Source organism: Haliotis cracherodii, unplaced genomic scaffold (genome assembly GCF_022045235.1).
Source record: "Haliotis cracherodii isolate W230 unplaced genomic scaffold, xgHalCrac1.p SCAF_2, whole genome shotgun sequence".
Taxonomy (NCBI): domain Eukaryota; kingdom Metazoa; phylum Mollusca; class Gastropoda; order Lepetellida; family Haliotidae; genus Haliotis; species Haliotis cracherodii.
The window spans coordinates 61,447,354-61,470,124 of NW_027266275.1; the positions used below are offsets into that span (position 1 = coordinate 61,447,354).

The following is a 22,771-nucleotide window of genomic DNA, read 5'->3' on the forward strand; positions in this document are numbered from 1 at the left end:
GCCACTTCTCTTGCGTGTATTGATCCGGCGAGGACAGGTGAGCTACACGGGCGGTAGATTGATTTCGCAATGTTTGGCCAATCGAAGGCTCAGGCGTTGGTAATGAGTTAATATTCATCTGTCCTGTCTTCTGTTTTTATTACAGATAGACGCCATAAATGTCCCGGTAGAAATACAGACAGGTGAGTACCGAACATTTATATCTGAAAATGACTGGATTCTTTATAACAATTTGTTATATTGCATCGAACGTAACGCTCTCTTTTAACTATTGCATTCGAGCTACATAGTGTAAGCTATATTTAAAGATATTAGCAAATAATCTTTAAAAACATAATATAAAATGAATACAGTTAATACGTTTTTGTCGTTCATGGTGGTACGATCTTAAAAGAAACAAGCGGCAGACTACCTTTCGATGGATGAAGCTGTGCTATTATAACGACTACGCAATAGCAATCTACTACAGTGTATGTACAGCTCCGCTGTTTAGCGACAGGACATAGTTATCGAGCGTCATGTAGTATAGGTGGCATGGTGTATGTGAGCATTAAAATAAGAGACTGACCTTTATCCTATCTATTATAAGCATGGCCATCACAATATACTCATATCCTGCAAAAAAATGACGATATACGAAATTGAAGAAGTATTATAAAAATGTAGCTGTTGATGTTGACGTGTGTGAAGAGAAGGTAGTTGTTGTGTAGGCGGTGGTCGACGTTCCTGTCACAGCTGTGTGTGTATAAGGTTTCCCCCTGGTGATATCTGACTGGGACATCACAATACATTAATGACAAATCCACAGGCGCTACATAACGAGTTGCGCCTCGGGCATTTTGCTGCTGCATCAAACACTGAGTGTTATAAAAAAGCTGCACATCCTGTGATGAACGCTGTATCAAAACTGCACCTTGTAATATCATGTATATAATAATTTTCCCGAATATCTGGAAATGACTGAGTGAGTCGATATTGACTCTGTTATAATCATGCATCCATGGGGTGACACCATGCATGAAACAGATTTACATACAGGTACATTTACAGATTTACATACAGGTACATTTACAGATTTACATACAGGTACATTTACAGATTTACGTACAGGTACATTTACAGATTCACATACAGGTACATTTACAGACTTACATACAGGTACATTTACAGATTCACATACAGGTACATTTACAGACTTACATACAGGTACATTTACAGATTCACATACAGGTACATTTACAGACTTACATACAGGTACATTTACAGATTCACAAACAGGTACATTTACCGATTTACATACAGGTACATTTACCGGTGTGTATTTCCTGTACATGTGTATTGTCGCGAGTGTCTTCAGTCGTACATACATATATCAATGTATTGCTGCATGTGTCTTCAGTCGTACATACATATATCAATGTATTGCTGCATGTGTCTTCAGTCGTACATACATAAATCAATGTATTGCTGCTAGTGTCTTCAGTCGTACATACATATATCAATGTATTGCTGCATGTGTCTTCAGTCGTACATACATATATCAATGTATTGCTGCATGTGTCTTCAGTCGTACATACATATATCAATGTATTGCTGCTAGTGTCTTCAGATGTACATACATATATCAATGTATTGCTGCATGTGTCTTCAGTCGTACATACACATATCAATGTATTGCTTCTAGTGTCTTCAGTCGTACATACATATATCAATGTATTGCTGCATGTGTCTTCAGTCGTACATACATATATCAATGTATTGCTGCATGTGTCTTCAGTCGTACATACATATATCAATGTATTGCTGCTTGTGTCCTCAGATGTACATACATATATCAATGTATTGCTGCATGTGTCTTCAGTCGTACATACCCATTTCAATGTATTGCTGCATGTGTCTTCAGTCGTACATGCATATATCAATGTATTGCCGCTAGTGTCTACAGCTGTACACACACATATAAAAATATTGCTGCTAGTGTCATCAGTTTACATAAATATATCAATGTATTGCTGCATGTGTCTTCAGTCGTACATGCATATATCAATGTATTGCTGCACGTGTCTTCAGTCGTAGATGCATATATGTATGTATTGCTGCATGTGTCTTCAGTCGTACAAACACATATCAATGTATTGCTGCATGTGTCTTCAGTCGTACATGCATATATCAATGAATTGCTGCATGTGTCTTCAGTCGTACATACATATATCAATGTATTGCTGCATGTGTCTTCAGTTGTACATACATATATCAATGTATTGCTGCATGTGTCTTCAGTCGTACATACATATATCAATGTATTGCTGCATGTGTCTTCAGTCGTACATACATATATCAATGTATTGCTGCATGTGTCTTCAGTCGTACATGCATATATCAATGTATTGCCGCTAGTGTCTACAGCTGTACACACACACATAAAAATATTGCCGCTAGTGTCATCAGTTTACATAAGTATATGTATGTATTGCTGCTCGTGTCTTCAGTAGTACATACATATCTCAATATATTGCTGCATGTGTCTTCAGTCGTACAAACATATATCAATGTATTGCTGCATGTGTCTTCAGATGTACTAGCATCTATCAATGTATTGCTGCTAGTGTCTTCAGATGTACATACATATATCAATGTATTGCTGCTAGTGTCTTCAGATGTACATACATATATCAATGTATTGCTGCTAGTGTCTTCAGTCGTACATACATATATCAATGTATTGCTGCATGTGTCTTCAGTCGTACATACATATATCAATGTATTGCTGCATGTGTCTTCAGTCGTACATACATATATCAATGTATTGCTGCATGTGTCTTCAGGTGCACATACATATATCAATGTATTGCTGCTAGTGTCTTCAGATGTACTAGCATCTATCAATGTATTGCTGCTAGTGTCTTCAGATGTACATACATATATCAATGTATTGCTGCTAGTGTCTTCAGATGTACTAGCATCTATCAATGTATTGCTGCTAGTGTCTTCAGATGTACATACATATATCAATGTATTGCTGCTTGTGTCTTCAGGTGTACTAGCATCTATTAATATATTGCTGCTAGTGTCTTCAGATGTACTAGCATCTATCAATGTATTGCTGCTTGTGTCTTCAGATGTACATACATATATCACTGTATTGCTGCTAGTGTCTTCAGTCGTACATACATATATCATTCCATTTCTCCATGTGTCTCCAGCTGAACACACATTTATCAGTATATTGCTGTGTATGTGTCGTGCATGTGTCTCCAGCTGCCCAGCCTACACTATGTGTACAATAATACCGGGTGATGCGAGGTAGACAGGTCGCCAGGAACCTCGGCATGTAAAGGCGTCTAAATGGATCAGTGGTCATGCTCGGAGACTTCGTTGATTGCGTGTTACCAGCCCGGAAGGCGTGAAACGTTGTCCTGATATCAGCTCTTGGTTTGTTTGGTTCAGACTCGAGTATTTACAGACCGCCATGACACAGTACTTGAACTGTAGCGTCAAACAACAAACACAAACACGTGTAGGATATATAGCTAAAATGGAACACAAGTTTCGCAGAACTTAGTTTTATCTGATTCTGAAAATGAAATTATTTACTGGCGTTGGATTATCATCAGTTCCACCAGAGACCATATAATAGATATTATATGGTCTCTGGTTCCACCTATCTCCGAGTGCCGGTCATCACTCGGTACTCTATCCCGAGTCCGCCTGGCCGCCGCGCTATACACAAGGTACCTTGCGTTTCGGGGGCACGGGTGGCCCAGTCGTCTAAGGCGCCGCGTTTCGCTGTGCAAAGTTGCGTCCCTTCGGCACGCCAGAAACCTATGATTGTTGGTTCGATTCCCGGTTCGCCCCGATTTATGTTTTTAGGTTTGTCAGAACCATACCCGTGCTCGTGGGTTTCACCGAAGTGGTAAACGTCTGAGACCTGGATGACTTCGGGCTTTCCTCCCACATTAAGCTGACACGCGGTGATATAACTGGAATAATGTTAAAAGCGGTGTTAAACCCAACTCACTCACTCACTCACTCACTCACTCACTATGTCCAACTCCAAACAAACGAAACAAAAGTAGATGAAAGATTGGGGAATATCTATATATCCATTTCGATCCTCTGATGTTAGTTTTGGATGATATTATGGATTTTCATATCGAAAACTCTGAACATTAAACAAAACAAACAAGGTTTCCTCTACACAGACGACTTAAAGCTTGTTTAATCAATTTTCACTTAGATTCAATAAACAAGCATTCTGCATACGGGTATATGGTACAGGTATATGTGCCATTTCCAATAGCGTGCTCTCCAACTAAACCTGACTTTTAATCCATACCAAAAGTGAGAAAATGGATGAAGAAGGAATTTATCAATACAGGGCCGTTCCCTGTGTTTGATTACTGAAATGGGGATGAACGCGGCACGTGTTCTGGCTCTGATAAAAAGGGAAACCATGTAAACGATTGACTGCGTTGTTTGGTGATAACGACGTTACAAGATTGATATGTGGATTCCTCGAGGCGCTGTTCTCGCGGTCAACGGGTACGAGCAGTGGTATGTTGACATTGTATGCTTGAAACAAACATACACGATGTATTCGAGAACCACATTCTTGTACAATGCAGTGTCGTAGCATAATTAGTCGGTGTTGGCTGACAGGCAGATGCTTCGTGTCCGAGTAGGGTTTTAAAGGAAGCAATTGAATGACATACAAAGGTTGAAAGAACTAAAGTAACACGTGACCTAAATAAAAGCATTCCCTTTCTGCAACTGACAGAAGCTTCTCAACTGCCAACTTGGATCTGTGTGTAGAAAATCTCCGTGACGCTAAAGAGTAGCACGATACTGTAATCGTCCTGCGGGGATTAGCAGCGCTTGAAAATAGGTGGTCGATGGTGACCTTTAAGTGAAGATCATCAATGTCCATTGGATTTAAGACTTTCTCCATCACACTGTCATCCTTGCTTTAGCGGGAAATTTACAACGGGATATACTACTCAAAAGAAGTTTAAGAACATCCGATTTTTTTCATATGAGTATAGTTAATGTGTCATGCCACACATTGTCATATTACAAAATCGGGTGTTCTTTAACTCCATTTGCGTCGTATGAATTTAATTAGGTCACATTTCAGAATTGTGTGTCAATGCTGGGTTTCATTTTCAGAAACTAGACCAGTGACTGGTTGGATGACGATGTCGTGGCTATATGATGCTGCTTTTGTCGTCTTGGTGTGGACCGCCACATCACAAGCACTTAACGTCACTGTTCGTAAGTTCATATTTGTGGTCTGCAATAGTGTATGCTTGTTGGAGTGTGTATATGTTCTCCCTCTCTCTCCCTGGACCGCCTCCGTGGTCTAGTGGTAGAGCATCCGCCCGGAGAGCGGAAGGTCCGGGGTTCGATCCCCGACTGCGTCATACCAAAAGACGTTAAAAGATGTTTCTTGTTGTTACCCTGTCTGGCGCTCGGCATAAGGGACTAAAACAAGGACTGGTCGGCTCGGAGTCAGTATACTGTGTCTGAGTGGGGTATTCATGTTAAACTGCGGCATGGTGTCTCAGCGAGCTAGCACTATAAATCGGCATCAGTCCGGACTAGTACAAGCAAACACACACACGTACATGCACGTCGCTATATAAGTGCAATAATCTTGGACGCGACGTTAAAACCCATTTCACCTCATCTCTCTCTCTCTCTCTCTCTCTCTCTCTCTCTCTGTGTGTGTGTGAGTGTGCACCCCGATATAGGACGTCATCAGGGATATTTCTTTTGTTGATGAACAATGAGCGTGCATGAGAATATACGTGTACCATGCAAATATGTTGAATGGGAGAACGATCTAATAGAATAGGTGCCGCAATTATTTACCACCAAAGTTTACAAATACCATGTGTTCCTGTGTTTCCATGTTGCTTTGTAGTTGTGATCCGTGAGCATAATGAAGAACCCGCAGCTCCACCCACAAGACTCCATGACGTCACTTCCTCTTCTACCACCTTCCGCATCGTGGACGATGTCGACATTTTCAACTTTTGGGCGACAGGTACGTGTAGACGTGTTGCAGCTTCTTCAACGATGGCTCAGGATACAAACTACTGCATCAAGGAGTCAAACCACCCGCACCTTGTGCATCAATATATTCATTTGGCTTTACTCAGTTAAAGTTATTGAACAATGTTCTTTACAGTCCTTTGTAAACTTTGTCTTCACAAAAAAGTCTATTATTGGTAAGTTCCAATGATTTGTCCATAAAGCCTTAAATGTGAGCAACAGTACCTGTCTAAAAAGGATATTTGAATAAATAATGTCATGAAATACATGCTTTCCGCTGTGAAAGCAACCGGTATACAATGATTAATAATAACATACATAATAATATACATGTCCCAAACGGAACTCTCACTGCCGGATTTATACTCGGCATTTAAGTTTAAGTTAGAACCAGAGTTGCATATCATTGATCCTTCATTTGTTTTATATGGTTGCAAATTGACAAAATTCCGTACAAATTCCAAGTTAGTTGTGGAACAAGGACGATTTACTAATAAACAATTATAAAAACATACCAAAATCTATCACAAATAAATCTAACTTAAACGGTACAATAATGTAGGAAATTGCGTTTAGGAGCATCTTAGTTTTTGAATACCTGGGGGAGCTAGCTTTTTGCTTTGTAAGTTTTGCTTACACCTATACTTCGCCTTCTTGCACCCTAGCGTCCGAATCCTCTGTGGGTTATAAAGGAAGCAAGTAAGCGACACCTAAAGGCTGAAAGAACAAATGTAACACGTGACCAAAATACCTTACAACAGAATTCCCTTTCTGCACCTGACAGAAGGGACAATGCTATTTATTTGTGTCCTGCTATGAATATGGCTTTAAGCACATAATTATAGTAATTCTCATGCAAATATAACATACATGTTTGTGTGTTGATGTGCTCCGTCTTTGATGTCAGAATACCCCGCCCTGTCCGGCTGGCTGGTGGTGCTGGACACTCGGACAACGTCCTGTCCTCTGGACCTCTTCCACAACAACCTCCTGGGCTACATAACGCTCCATCCGGGGACGTGCGGCGCGGAGAATGACACTTCCGTCTACCAAGTGCACACGACACCGTTTGACTACCGCGACGTAGTGGTAAATGTGGCGAACTACACACATTCCCCGAGTAACTCGGTCGCCTTTCTGTATGATGAATCTGGAAGAGGTACGTAACTTTAATGCCATCGCAACTACCGTCGTTAAAAATGGTTTTGTCATATCGCAAAATTACCTCAAGATTGAATATTTGCTGCTACCACTGCACTCAAGGCGGCTCCAGACATGTCAACTTATTTTCGACGAAAGTGACCTTTGAATAAAGATGGAATAAACACACACACACACACACACACACACACACACACACACACACACACACACACACACACACACACACACACACACACACACACACACACACGGAGGTCGCTACCAAAACGCGTACCAGTTGTACGGTAACTTTCTGTGGAATAAATATACGAATGTGGAGGGTAATGTATAAGGTATAATGTATAACTTAGGTAGGTAGGTAGGTAGGTAGGTTGTACATATGTTTTATAATGTGTATCTTATCAGACATGCTGAGGATCCTACAGTGTACACTGCCACACTTCTAACAGGTCCTCGTAGCCCCAGTAGCAGTAAACCTAAGAGTGAGTGAGTGAGTATGGTTTTACGCCGCTTTTAGCAATATTCCAGCAATATCACGGCGGGGGAAACCAGAAATGGGCTTCACACATTGTACCCATGTCGGGAATCAAACCCGGGTCTTCGGCGTGACGAGCGAACGCTTTAACCACTAGGCTACCCGACCGCCCCAGTAAAGCTAAGAAGTACACGATGTGGATACGGTAACCGCAGCTAATTCGTTGGTATGATGTTCTCTCTGATAGGTCTCAGTTTGTTTCAGAGTACCACGAACAGATCAGTCTGCGCAATTCAAACCATTTTCTGTTCCACCTCGAGCTACCCCTGCCACGCGATAACATACCGGAAATGCTGGCGAACCTGACCGTGAAGACCGATGTCCGATACGTGTTTCTGATGGGAACATCGGTGTCTTTAGGCGATATGCTCACACACGTAAGCCAGTCGGATTTTCACTTCAGAGCAAAATATGTTTTCCTAGATAATAATAGATAAAAATATATTTGTCCAATAATCGCTATTCTACAATATACTTGTGTTTAGAAAAGTTCTTCATTCTAATAGGTCATTCAACCGTTACCATAAATTTCTAATTAATTTTAGTGCTGAAAGATTTTGTTTTCTAAGTTGGTTCCTGCGATACAAATATCAAAATATTGTCATAGAAATGCAGAAGCCACACTGTAAACAAAATGTTTAGATCCTAAGCGCATTCCTTGTCCCATAATTGTGATGCGTTTAGGATCTAAACATGTTTAAGATTGTGTTTAACAGCTGAACGTATAAATGTATAAATCCTAAACATGTTTAGATTAAGGGGAGGTTTTGGATTAAGGTGGTATTTAGACTGTGAGACGATAGCTCAATTCATGCGTTTAGAACCTAACGTGTTTAGATAGAACACACCCAATGTGAATTCCGTTTGGGATTTAAACACATTCCTAAACCTGTTTAGGTCTAAACATGTCTTGTATGAGTTTTCCGTGTAGTTGAACATGTCTTGTATGTGTAGGCACATCGGTTGAACATGTTGTCTGGGCGCTATCACTGGCTGGTGTACTCCACAGACGGAATCACACCCCATTGTATCAGGGGCCACGATCACACCATCCTCTTCATCAAAGACCTCCACAACACGGTAATGGGTACATAAGTCCACTTTCCAACCTTGCCGAACTAGGCTTGAATTCCGGAGTTACCTTTTGGCTTGACTAACGAGCCTATGCATAGTCCAGCCAAAATCGCGTAACGACCTAGACATCCGGGTCGTGAACAACATTGATTTCAATGTGCAGATTTCGGTCGACTGCAAGATTTGAGAAGCATGTGTACCGTCAACTGGGTGTCGACAGATATTTTCCAAATCTTTTCATGTTTTACTTAAGGTTCAATCTAAAATGATTTGATGCACTTCGCGAGGGAAGACCCGTTTTATTACAATATAGACCTTGATCATCGATCAGGTCGTCTTGCCTGGGAACCGCCATTTTGTTTGAAGCAAATAGAAGTGATAGGAGAGGTGAAATCTGATTGGTCAATAGGAGGAACAAAGAAGGAACATAACTCGTAAAAAACGATCTACGATCTACGATCGAGTTACAAAATTTTAGCCTGGTTCGGCAAGGGTGGAAACTGGACTATTGTAGACAGTTAAGGCCCTTGGTGGACCACATGCCGGTATTCAAAACAGTCCATGGTATACGTGAAGAACCGTTTTACAAACATGGCGGACCCGTGAAGATCCGGGGTAGAATAGGCCTTCAGAAGCCCATGCTTGTCGTAAAAAGCGACTATACTTGTCGTAACGGGATCGAGTGGTCATCCTCGCTGACTTGGTTGATACATGTCATCGTATCCCAATTGCGTGGATCGATGCTCACGATGTCAATCACTGGATTGTCTGATCCAGACTCAATTATTTACAGACCGCCGTCATGTAGCTGGAATATTGCCGAGTGCGGCGTTAATCAATTAACAACATAAAAAACAAAAGTGGCGGCTACTCAATATTTTCGTTAGTTTATTATGTCACAGGAAGTACGTGTTCATAAAACGTGCTTACTACGCTCTATATTGCAGGTAACTATGGACAACGAACGCCGGCTGATGGCTTTCACAGCTGACATCATCGAGGAGATGCATGACGTCATAGCCGCCACGTCGGACCCAGTCTGTGACTGCACGTCGTCTTGTGAATCCTGCAGATCACTTTTCAACAGGTCGCTGAATAAGGTGCAAACTAGTCGTAACGAGACGGAATCAACAGTTAAATACATTAGTTATTCTATTTTTCATTTAAAACATTTCATCGTCAAAGTAAATTAACACCTAAACATGTATGGTTGAAATGATTGCATGTTTCCTAGGTTATGGAGGGTGAGACTCAGGTGTTTCGTCAAGACGACGGAGCTGGGAGTGAAGTGAAGTTTACACTTTCCAAATACACTGGCAACGACACAACAAGTCTCTCAAAGGTCAATATAACCTATTTTCTATAAAATACATTCTACAAACACAATATATGTCCAATTCCAGACATACGATTCATCACTGGAATAGTCCACATTTGATCCTAATTCCGAAATCCAGTATTCCCCACTGAAGAATAGGTATAAATACCTATAAATACTATAGACCATATTCAATACAATTCCGATGGTCCCTTGGTCGATATAACTATGTTCTATAATAGTAAACTGAAAAAGACAAAACTAGAGAGCCGTCATCAATTATGTTACCCTAGAGGATCAAATCAATCATCAAAGATTACTGATGAACGGTTGCACACTGTTTATGGGAGTCTGTGCCATCATATGCCACAGTTTAACGTTATGTGAAGGAATTTCGAAGATGCCCCCGCTCGGGTCGACCCACAAGCCGCACCACAAAAGAAAACGTTGATGTCACAACCACTTGAACAATGAGCGCATTACACTACATGAATTAAAGAAGACCTCGTGCTTCCCGCGTGGGTCATTAGAACCAATCCTTCATGAACACCTACGCATGTCCAGGGTGCCCGAAGCTATCGTTCGTTGACTGCTGTCGGATGACATGAAGACAACGCGGGTCACCATCAAAACCAGAAATACAGCAATCCAGAAGGTTTTTGTTTTTAGACTAGTGACATGTGTCGAGACCTGGATCCATCATCGTGATCCCGAGAGAGTGGAAACACGGGTCTGTAAAAACCAAGAGGTTCACAGCAACTGGAATTACAAAGAAAGTAATGGCCGTTTCTTTTAGGGCAGGAAAGGCATAATACATACAACTGTGAATGGTGAATATTATGGCAACTTGAAAAGATTGAAAGAGTTTCTCAACGAGAAGCATCGCGGCCAGCCTCGGCTTGGTGATCCCCCGCCATTAGCACACGGCTCCAGTTGACATCAGTTTGCGGTTCGGGGATGTGGAGTGAGTGAGTGAGTGAGTGAGTGAGTTGGGTTTAACGCCGCTTTTAACATTATTCCAGTTATATCACCGCGTGTCAGCTTAATGTGGGAGGAAAGCCCGAAGTGATGCAGGTCTTAGACGTTTACCACTTCGGTGAAACCCACGAGCACAGGTATGGTGCTGACAAACCTAGAAACATAATCGGGGTGAACCGGGATTCGAACCCACAACCATAGGTTTCTGGCGTGTCCAGGGGACGCAACTCTGCACAGCGAATCGCGGCGCCTTAGACGACTGGGCCACCCGTGCCCCTCGGGGATGTGGATACCAGCTTTAACCCATCCACCTTTTTCACCTACCCCCCTGTGACCACCTGGTTTCAAATATCATTAAAAACACTTATGTGGTCACTGATATAACGAGGACCAACAACTGGATGCTGTCGGAGTGAGTGATTTGGTATTTAACAGTATTCCAGTTCTATCACGGCGTGTAAGCTTAACATGGAAGGAAAGCCCAACGTGATGCAGGTTTCAGGCGTTTATTACTTTGGTGAAACCCACGAGCACGGGTATGATGCTGACAAACTAAAAAACATAATTGGGTCGAACTGGGATTCGAACCCGCAACATAGGTTTCTTTCTCGCCCAAGGGACGCAACTCTTCATAGCGAATTTCGACCCTATGGCCGACCGACTGGACCATCTGTGCCCTCGGGTGTTGTTGGAGGTCTTGTTGACACACCAGGATTTGACCTTCTACAAAACGGAAAGCAACCTGAAAAATACTAGGAACACGTGTATTGAACTGCAAGGAGGCTACGTTCGAGACAATGTTTCAGTTTTATGTAGGCTTGGCTCAAAATGTCTTGATATACCTTCGAAGCAGCTAAAACATGACTACATGTGACTACATGTTTGCTCTGTCCACAGGTGGCCACGTGGAGTGAAAGTGGTGGGGTGGAGTCGACAGATCAGCTGTTTCACTGTGGTGTCAGGGGCGTGGTCCTCAGGGTGGCGGCTGTGGTGGTACGGTATAACACGTGTCGAAAACGCCCTGTAACTATCCCTCTCTCACACATGCACTCATGCACTGAAAAATATGAGATAGGGTAGTCCAATGGTTAACGGGTTTGCTTGTCAACCGACGTTCTGGGATCGGTTCTCCAAGTGAGAAAAATGTGGTCAAACCATTCCTTGGAGTCCCCCACGTGGTATTGCTACAACACAAAACCATTTACTTCATGTGATAAATATGTTTATGAATGTGAAAACTATAAACGTCTTGACGTCAATGAACAACATACAATCAACATTGTACACTACGAATGTATAAACAAAATTTCTTTTTTTTTAACTTCCCTAAGTCTTTGAATAGCATTTAGAAGTGATATACATAAGAAGAGAATTTATGGAGGTCAACTTCTTTATAATGAGGAACACAACGTTTCGGACTGGTCGGCTCGGAGACAGTATGCTGTGTCTGAGTGGGGTATTCATGTTAAACTGCGGCATGGTAGCTAGCACTATAAATCGGCATCAGGTCGGACTACTACAAACACACACACACACACACACGTCGCTATATAAGTGCAATAATCGTGGACGCGACGTTAAAACTCATTTCATCTCACGTACTCCTTCATGATGATTCACCTGATGAAGGAGGAAGCATGTACTCCGAAACGTTTTGTTCCTCATAATAAAGGAGTTGACATCCATAAATTCTCTTCCTTATCCCGCATGATAATTCCCAATTCCAGGAGCCTCCTTTCGTATTCCGGAACTCCACCGGAGACTACTCTGGTTACAGTATTGACGCCCTTGAGGCTATTTCCAAAATCATCGGCTTTACCTACACCGTGAAGGAGTGCTATGATGGTCACTATGGCAATATGGACTCTAACAGCGTGTGGACTGGCTGCATCAGGAACATCGTTGACGGGGTATGGTTGTTGGATTCCATCGACTCAAATACAAGTGAAAACAAGTGTTCCAAGCGTTTAAATACATCATCTCGTGTGATAAACAAATTGTTAATAACACGGTGCATTATGTCATGGATTGTTAATGGTTACATTGGAATTGTTACTATTACGAGATTATTGACATTGATAATATTCATTTCGTCACAGCAGAACCGAAGTGTAATTCCACAAAACTTAGTTCTAAGATTATTGGTGTTAAAAGTCTGAAGCTTTTGTTTGTCGCAAATGTTAAAACATAAAAAAATTGTCACCGTATAAGTTTTCCGACAGGCTGATAATTTTGCATTATAATTTACATAGAAAATAACATTTTTTCTGTCAAAACAAATCTTCCACATCAATGTAATTAATGTAATCAAATAGTAACTTATACTAAAACATTTTTACTTCCATATTGTTCTATGTTCAGGATTCTTGATATCGAAAAATCCCAACTTGCAATCGAGTCGATTCAAGATTCTAGTTGAACTGAAGACTTATTTAGTTAGACTTTTGCAATTTTAAGATAATTTCCCTCTTGGGGTGCCCTTAAGATACACATTTATTTCATTGTATTCATTTCTCATTTTGGGAGAGTATGAAGGGACGCTGACGGTCAATTTGACCAAAGCAACCAACATTGCTTTGTGTCCCTGACCTTGTCAGCGTCAACGTAGTGTCACGCAGTGAGCTGCTATGACGTACTTTTTTGTTTGTTTGTTGTTTAACGCAGCACTCCCATATTCCAGCAATATTCCAGCTGTAAATAATCTAGTCTAGAGCAGACAATCCAGTAAATGACATCATGAGCATCAATCTGCGCAACTGGGATATTGAGGCATGCATCAAACAAGACAGCGAGCCTGACCACCCGATTCCGTTAGTCGCTTGTCACGACAAGCATGGGCTTCTGAAGGCCTATTCTACCCCGGATCTTCACGGGTCCGCCATGTTTGTGAAACGTTTCTTCACGTATGCCATGGACTGTTTTGAATACCGGCATGTGGTCCACCAAGGGCCTTAACTGACTACAATGCTCCAGCTTCCACCCTTGCCGAACTAGGCTAAAATTTTGTGACTCGATCGCAGCGCCAACAGTGTTTTTTACGAGTTATGTTCCTTCTATGTCCCTCATATTGACCAGTCAGATTCCATCTCTCATATCACTTGCATTTGCTTCAAACAAAATGGCGGCTCCCAGGCAAGACGACCTGATCGATAAACAAGATCTATATTTTGATAATACGGATCCTCCCTCGCCTCTTACGACAAGCATAAAATTTGCCTCTGACGGCAAGCATGGTTGATGAAGACCTAGTATAACCGGCATCTTCACGGGTACTATGACATATACTGAACCATAGAAAGCGGCGTTGTGGGACAAGTCACACACGTAATGACTTATCAATACTTGCAGCACTTCGTAATCTTTTACATACATTGGGCCTCTGGAAGATTCGGGTTAGAGGTGGTCTTCAGGAACCCATGCCACTATGGTCGTCGTAAGAGGCGACTAACGGGATCAGGTGGTCAGGCTCGTTGACTTTATTAAGCATGTCCCAAATGCGTAGATTGATGCTCATGATGTCAATCAATGGATTGCCTGGTCCATACTCGATTATTTACGGACCGCCGTCATATAGCTGGAATACTGCCGAATGGGACGTTAAACAATAACAAAAAGCAAGCCTTGATTCCACGGACAATAAATATCTCCCTCCTCTAGGACTCGGACATCATAGCAGGCGCGCTGACAGTGACGGCGGACAGAGAAGATGTGGTGGACTTCACCCTCCCCTACTACGACTTCGCGGGTATACAGATCGTCATGAAGAAACAAAATCGAGAAGTCAGCTTGTTTTACTTCGCTGACGTCTTCACCCCTCTGGCCTGGCTGTGTCTGGGCGTGGTCATCGCAGTGACCAGCATCATGCTGCTGCTGTTTGACCGCTACACACCCACGAGGAGCAAAAACGCGACTGTGGAGGGAGTGATGGCCAACGACAAGGCATTCGACCTGAAAGAGAGCATCTGGTTCGTGATGGGATCCCTTACCATGTCCGGTTAGTTAGTTGTTCGGGATATCATGGTCCCACGAAAGTACCTCTATTTGAACAGCATTTCTAATTAATATGGCGTCAGCAATTGCCGTGGGAGGAATACCCGAAGTGATGCTATTTTGGACGTTGTTTGATTTAGGACAAACCTAGAACGTAATCAATGCAAATCGGCTTTCGAGGGCACGATCATATATTTCTGCTACACCCAAGGGACGCAACTCTGTGGAACCATTGATTCTGTCGAAGTATAAAACACGTAATCAGTCACCCATTGTGACCATTCGATCCACATTATTCCAAATTGGCCGTTAACGTAATCTGGTATCACAGATGTGTACTCAGGTACCTTTCATCACACCGAAATGCGTGTCCCAAAGTAGATCCGACTTTTTCCTCCTCTCCAGGGGCAGGTGTTCCTCCTAAAAGCTTCCCCGCGCGCCTCCTGGTGGCCGGATTCTGGTTTTTCTCTGTGATCATGATGTCGACCTTCACCGCCAACCTCGCCGCCTTCCTCACCGTGTCTCGCATGGGCAGTGCCATCAACTCCATGACTGAGCTGGCCTCGCAGTCCGACATCAAGTACTCCGTGGTCGCCGAGTCCTCCGTCATGACCTACTTCAAGCGGATGGCTGCCATTGAGGAAAGCTTCTACACCATCTGGAAGGACATGAGCATGGGCGGTGGGAACAACAGGTAAATATAACGTCAACGTATGAGAATAACCAGTATCGATTATCCAAATTCCATTCGGCGTAAAATGCAAAGCAAATCCTCATTAAGGAATAGACTAAGCACTGGGGTGGGGATATAGAAACGAGCTCCGTCCGTCCGTCCGTCCGTCCGTCCGTACGTCCATACGTCCGTCCGTCCGTCCGTCACGTTTCGTTTCCGGAGCATAACTCAGAAACCGTTTAATGTTTGTTCATGAAACTTTGCAGGTCTGTCAAGTATATGCTTAACTGGTGCTTTTTGCTATTTAGAAATTTCAGAATTTTTTATTTTTTACGTTTCCATTGCAACAAGACGGACTTAGGTTTCAAACTCTTCTTTTTTTTACAATTTCCATGACAAGTTCCACCTCGGTTAAAAAAAGGTTAGGGTTTGTTTATATTTAATTATGTCATAAATTCTGCAACAGGGGCGGGGGATATAGCCATGTTAGTGGCAAACTCTTGTTCTGTTCTGCTTTGCTCTGCAACTATATCGCGGAGGTATCGTCGGCTCATAGGTTTTCGGACGTTTATCGCGATTACTCGCGCTATAGCTGGGGAGGTGTAGCATCACACAGACATTGTAAATACTCAGATGATGGCTTGTTTTTAGGGAAAGTTGTCTTTTATATGTGAAAGATTTACAGTTGTTCATATGATTAGATAGAAAACTACGAATGTTTCTTAAGCATCCGAAAACCCATAGCGCGGATATATATACACCGCCCTCAACGTGCATTCTGTGGACGGTGGCAGCACAATCGGTTATAACCAACTGACATCACTTTGTGTTGTTTCTGACACACTTGTAGTATTAAGGACCCATTCAGTTCCGGAATACTCTTGTCGGACAAGCTTGGGGTTTCATGGTCAGGTTTCCACACTGATTATAACATCACACTCTATGAATCACTGGTTTCCGTCCCCAGGTGGTTACTCAGACGAGGCTGCCATAATGATAACTCTATTTATTTGCCTTATTGGCCTGTCCTATCAAGAGTTGTTGGTCTTCATATCTAGTTCTCCACGTTGTTGGTCTTCCCTATCTAGTTCCCAACGTTGTTGGTCTTCCCTATCTAGTTCTACATGTTGTTGGTCTTCCCTATCTAGTTACCCACGTTGTAGGTCTTCCCTATCTGGTTCTACACGTTGTTGGTCTTCCCTATCTGGTTCTACACGTTGTTTGTCTTCCCTATCTAGTTCTACACGTTGTTGGTCTTCCCTATCTAGGTCCCCACGTTGTAGGCCTTCCCTATCTAGTTCTACACGTTGAAGGTGTTCCCTTTCTAGTTCTACACGTTGTAGGTCTTCCCTATCTAGTTCCCTACGTTGAAGGTCTTCCCTATCTAGTTCTACACGTTGAAGGTCTTCCCTATCTAGTTCTACACGTTGTTGGTCTTCCCTATCTAGTTCTACACGTTGTTGGTCTTCCCTGTCTAGTTCTACACGTTGTAGGTCTTCCCTATCTTGTTCTACACGTTGTAGGTCTTCCCTATCTAGTTCCAAACGTTGTAGGTCTTCCCTATCTGGTTTTACACGTTGTAGGTCTTCCCTGTCTAGGTCCCCACGTTGTAGGTCTTCCCTATCTAGTTCTACACGTTGTTGGTCTTCCCTATCTAGTTACCCACGTTGTAGGTCTTCCCTATCTGGTTCTACACGTTGTTGGTCTTCCCTATCTAGTTCCAAACGTTGTAGGTCTTCCCTATCTGATTCTACACGTTGTAGGTCTTCTCTATCTAGTTCTACACGTTGAAGGTCTTCCCTATCTAGTTCTACACGTTGAAGGTCTTCCCTATCTAGTTCTACACGTTGTAGGTCTTCCCTATCTAGTTCTACACGTTGAAGGTCTTCCCTATCTAGGTCCCCACGTTGATGGTATTTCACATCTCTGTTCCACATCTTCCAGTCTGGCAGTCTGGGACTACCCTCTCGGGGATAAGTACGTCAATATTTGGAAAAACATGGAGGACACCGGACTCTTCAACTCTACTGAGCAGGCTGTCAGCAGTGTGTTGGGTGGGGGCGTCGCGTTCATCACTGACTCGCCCATCATCAAATACCTCACGTACAGGAACTGTGATCTCACAGCCATCGGGGACATGTTCAGCGTCAGGCCCTATGCTTTCGCCCTCAAGGAGAAATCCGTGTACACCAAGAAAATATCGTCAGCGTAAGGACCTTTTCTGAATTTCAACAATGCAAAGTCTTTATATAAAACTGCAACGAAATAATGTAGATGAATTATCAGAGTAATAGGAGTATATGCTGGCATGAAGCTTGCTCTTCCTATAGGTTTTAACGTTACACTGGTGGTGGAGACATTATCATCTAGCTGTGTGAGCCAGACTCGGTGTCTATCTCTTCCGACAAAGCCTCTCCCAATCGTCTGGCTCATAAACTAAGGAACAAAATACTTCTCAGTTGACTTTCAATCTCATTAAAATCAGATCTAAGTTCTCGCTGCCGCTGACGTTGTGACCTGACCTGTAATGGGATGTCCTCAGATCTTTGCTTAGCGATAGCGAGAACTAAGATCTGATTTTAATGACATTGATATTTATGTTTGCATATTATTCATCCTACCCAACTGAAAAATTGGCTCATACTGTATTGTTCTCCGTGAAATACGAACTGCAAGGTAGCTGACATACAGTTCTTCTATGCAGCATCCTAGAGCTCCAGAAGAAGCGTCAGCTGGAGGCGTTCAAGAGACGCTGGTGGGACGAGGGCAAACTGAACTGTCCTGAGAGCTCCACCGACCAGGGCCTTGACCTAAAATCTCTCACTGGAAGCTTCATTGTGGTGGCTGTGGGGATATTGTCTGGGTTGCTCGTCCTGTCACTTGAGCACTTTTGGAATAGGGTTTTAAAGAGGAAGGTAAGTGTTTTGGCCTCTGGGACTCAATGTTTTTAAACTCTTTGTATTTAGGATTTGGTGGGTATGGTTTTACGCTGCATTTAACATAATGTCTGTGCTGCCCACTTCAACAAATCTGTTTCCCTAATTTTTCAGCAGTCCCCCATCACACAGGTGAAACCGACTGCCAGCAGTGGAAACAAGTCATCCCTGGGACTACCTGGCTCCGGCAACATGCAGGTGACTGTCCTAGGGGCAACGATCCTGAGAGACGAGCTGCACAGCAAGCCGGACAGCTAGACGCCGTTCCTGACTACTCCAGTTGTAGGCTAACACAGCTAGGCTCCGAGCTCACTACTGCAGCTCACACAACTAGATGCTGAGTCTCACTTCTACAGTTTGCAGCTCACACAACTAGATGCTGAGTCTCACTTCTACAGTTTGAAGCTCACACAGCTAGATGCTGAGTCTCACTTCTACAGTTTGGAGCTCACACAACTAGATGCTGAGTCTCACTTCTACAGTTTGAAGCTCACACAGCTAGATGCTGAGTCTCACTTCTACAGTTTGGAGCTCACACAACTAGATGCTGAGTCTGACCTCTGCAGTTTGGAGCTCACAGAGGTAGATGCTGAGTCTCACTTTTTCAGTTTGGAGCTCACACAGCTAGGTGCTGAGTCTGACTACTGCAGATTTGAGCTCACACAGCTAGGTGCTGAGTCTGACTACTGCAGATTTGAGCTCACACAACTAGATGCTGAGTCTCACTTCTACAGTTTGGAGCTCACACAGCTAGATGCTGAGTCTCACTTCTACAGTTTGGAGCTCACACTGCTAGATGCCGAGTCTCACTTCTACAGTTTGGAGCTCACACAGCTAGATGCTGAGTCTCACTTCTACAGTTTGGAGCTCACACTGCTAGATGCCGAGTCTCACTTCTACAGTTTGGAGCTCACACAGCTAGATGCTGAGTCTCACTTCTAAAGTTTGGAGCTCACACAGCTAGATGCTGAGTCTGACTACTGCAGATTGGAGCTCACACAGCTAGATGCCGAGTCTCACTCCTACAGTTTGGAGCTCACACAGCTAGATGCTGAGTCTGACTACTGCAGATTTGAGCTCACACTGCTAGATGCTGAGTCTCACTTCTACAGTTTGGAGCTCACACAGCTAGATGCTGAGTCTCACTTCTACAGTTTGGAGCTCACACAACTAGCTGCTGAGTCTCACTTCTACAGTTTGGAGCTCACACAGCTAGATGCCGAGTCTGACTACTGCAGATAACGAGGAGCTGAACCGATATTATTTCTATCCTCATGAATAGGGTATGCACTTCAGACCACTTGTATTCCTTCTCACTATAGTCAATACATTCTGCATTATTTCAGCCATGAAGAATATGTAAATGAATGATTTAACAGCTGTGTCAGTATTCACATGACTGATTCAATCAGGACGGGTGCTGGCAGATGTCATGGTCAGTGAAATGTGTTGTTCTGCTTCTTGTATGCCAAATGGTTACTAACAGAACCATACTCATGACATATTCGCACTATGCAAATGCTCAATCCACATTCCCATCTTGCAGTATATGTGATGCACCTTTTATGATCCTCCTTATCTTAATACGTTGTTCATCATGCTAACAATCTGATAATGGTGGCGGTGTGTTCGAGGTCATCGTCAAATGACGTTTGTGAAGTCAAGTGAAACTGTTATGGTAGGTTCTCGATTGGGTTTCAAGATAGTAAATTTTAATGTCAGAGCCTTAGAGGCTTTCATACTGTCTTACACGAATAAAACAAAACGCCAGAAGCAACTAGTTCAAATAACATTCTCTTATGCCAAATGAGGAACCCACTACCATATTGGAGGAACAGATCCACGTCATCGTGTTTGCAAACAGGCGAGTCATATCCCATCCATCATCAGCGGTCATTTTGTCCACCGGATATACACCTCGTCAAAAGTATCGCACCACCAAGATTTTGTTTATAATCAGAAAAAGAGATGGGTGAGAGGAAGCAGTTGAATGCGAAAAAAGTTACTTAGTGTCAAATTAGATATTATACTATGAATAATAGGAAAAATGAGCACTAGCTAAGAAGAAAGCAACATCATTCGGCAGTGACTACAAGGACTGCAATTAATATATTGCAGTATAAGTAAAAGCAGTATAAGTATGGTAACTGTCAATATCTGGTGTTGCCATTCCGCACCCAGATCACGTCTACTCACGCTTAAAATCAGACGCCTGATCCTCAACTGAGGGATGTGTTGCCATTCTTAATGCAATGCCTGGGTCAGTTCTTGGAGATTCTGTACTGGAGAGTCCCTGGCTCTAAACCCTACGTCACAACTGATCCCATAAATGCTTGATTGGATTCAGGTCAGGGCTTAGAGAAGGCCAAGACAGACTCTCAATGGCGTCGTTCTGGAGAAGGTCAATCGAAACTCGTGCTCTGTTGGTGTCGGACAGGACTTGTGACAAGTGCATGGTTATCAAAATGAGGTACAACAAACCCGTCCAATGTGTTATCTTGGTACCTTTGTTCATTTAATGTTCCCAGAACTGTGACAAAATCAAGTTTACAATCAAAGGAGCAACATCCCCATACCATCACTGAGCCGCCAACACTGTTTCCTGGATGTTGCGCTGATGACAACATGTTCCCCCAATTGCCTCCAGACAAGAGTTCCACATCAGTGTAGTGAAAAAAAAGAATCTCGTCTGCCCATTGAATCCTCCTCCGTAAGCTTAAGTTCCAGTGTGCTCGAATCTGACACCAGGCTAAACGGTACCGCGTGAGGACAGAGGGGACAGAGGATTGGACGTCTTATTGGTCCTCTGGCTCTGAATCCTGCTGCATTCCATCGACGCCTGATGGTGCCAGTGTTGACGAAGAACAGTGCAAGGTGAAGTTGGCAGCCGTTTTGCCTGTTGGCCTACAGGGACCCCGTACTCTCCGGCACTGGTCTTCCGACGTCCTGATCTCGGCAAGTCCCTCACATGTCCATTCAATGTCTGTTTTTCAATGAATCGACTGATTACAGTATAATTATTGTTCAATGCGGTCCCATAGCCTGACATGACATGCCAGTCTTGGTGCATGAAAATTATTTGCCACCTTTGATTTTCTGGGATAGTAAACTTGGGCATTTCAGTTACAATTGTTCGAATTTCTAATTGGTAGAACTTTCATAAAACATAATAGCAGTAAACACTCATGAACTGTGTCATAAAAAATGAAGTTTCAAGAAGACATCTTCGGTGTGCATACAGCTTGCGCCAAGGTTGGGCAATTACAGTGACTAGCATTCCACAGGTATATGATGTGTCCACACACTGTACTATTAGAAAATCTCTACATTGAAAATGTGCTGGCAATTACACTTCAAATGCAATACTTTTGACGAGGTGTATACATATCTTAATTGTCTTCTAACAGGTCATGGTCTTATGGTAGAGCGTCCGCCCGGAGAGCGGAAGGTCCAGCGTTTGATCCCCAGCCGCATCATACCAAAAGATGGTACTTGTTGTTACCCTGTCTGGCGCTCGGCATTAAGGGGCTAAAACAAGGACTGGTCGGCTTGGAGTCAGTAAACTGTGTCTGAGTAGGGTATTCATGTTAAACTGCGGCATGGTACCTCAGTGAACTAGCACTATAAATCGGCATCAGTCCGGACTCGTACAAGCAGACACAGACACACACACACACACACACAGTGCATGCATGTCGCTATATAAGTGCAATAATCTTGGACGCGACGTTTAACCCAATTTCACCTCACCTCACCTCACCCACCTCTAACAGGACGAAGTCCCATGGACCTTGGTCAGTCAGGTCAGATCATGACTCCTCCCTCAATGACGACCATTGAGGGCGAGACGCATAATAATTCATTTCTAAAAAATTCACCTTGTGCAATGATTGTCCATATAAATTGTGTACACACAGTTTTATTTCTGCTTCCAAGTTTATTGTTCACAAACGTCTTTTTCATTGATGTAAATAAATCACTATTACATATCCCGGGTGGCCATGTGCTATGTTTCAGTTCCATTCTACATGTGATCAATGGACACAAGC

At 43.0% G+C, this 22,771-nt stretch overlaps 1 protein-coding gene across 1 annotated transcript; it reads left to right on the top strand.

The window, feature by feature from the left end:
* LOC139469373 (ionotropic receptor 25a-like) lies at positions 1–19,034 on the top strand. Its single transcript, XM_071251532.1, has 16 exons — positions 1–37; positions 146–182; positions 5,167–5,271; positions 5,924–6,046; positions 6,962–7,213; positions 7,958–8,130; positions 8,708–8,833; positions 9,775–9,927; positions 10,062–10,169; positions 12,021–12,116; positions 12,851–13,033; positions 14,781–15,117; positions 15,519–15,807; positions 17,731–17,994; positions 18,491–18,701; positions 18,837–19,034. The coding sequence occupies exons 3-16, from the start codon at positions 5,190–5,192 to the stop codon at positions 18,978–18,980; spliced, it is 2,541 nt and encodes an 846-aa protein (XP_071107633.1). The 5' UTR covers positions 1–37; positions 146–182; positions 5,167–5,189; the 3' UTR covers positions 18,981–19,034.
* The last annotated feature ends 3,737 nt before the right edge of the window (positions 19,035–22,771 follow it).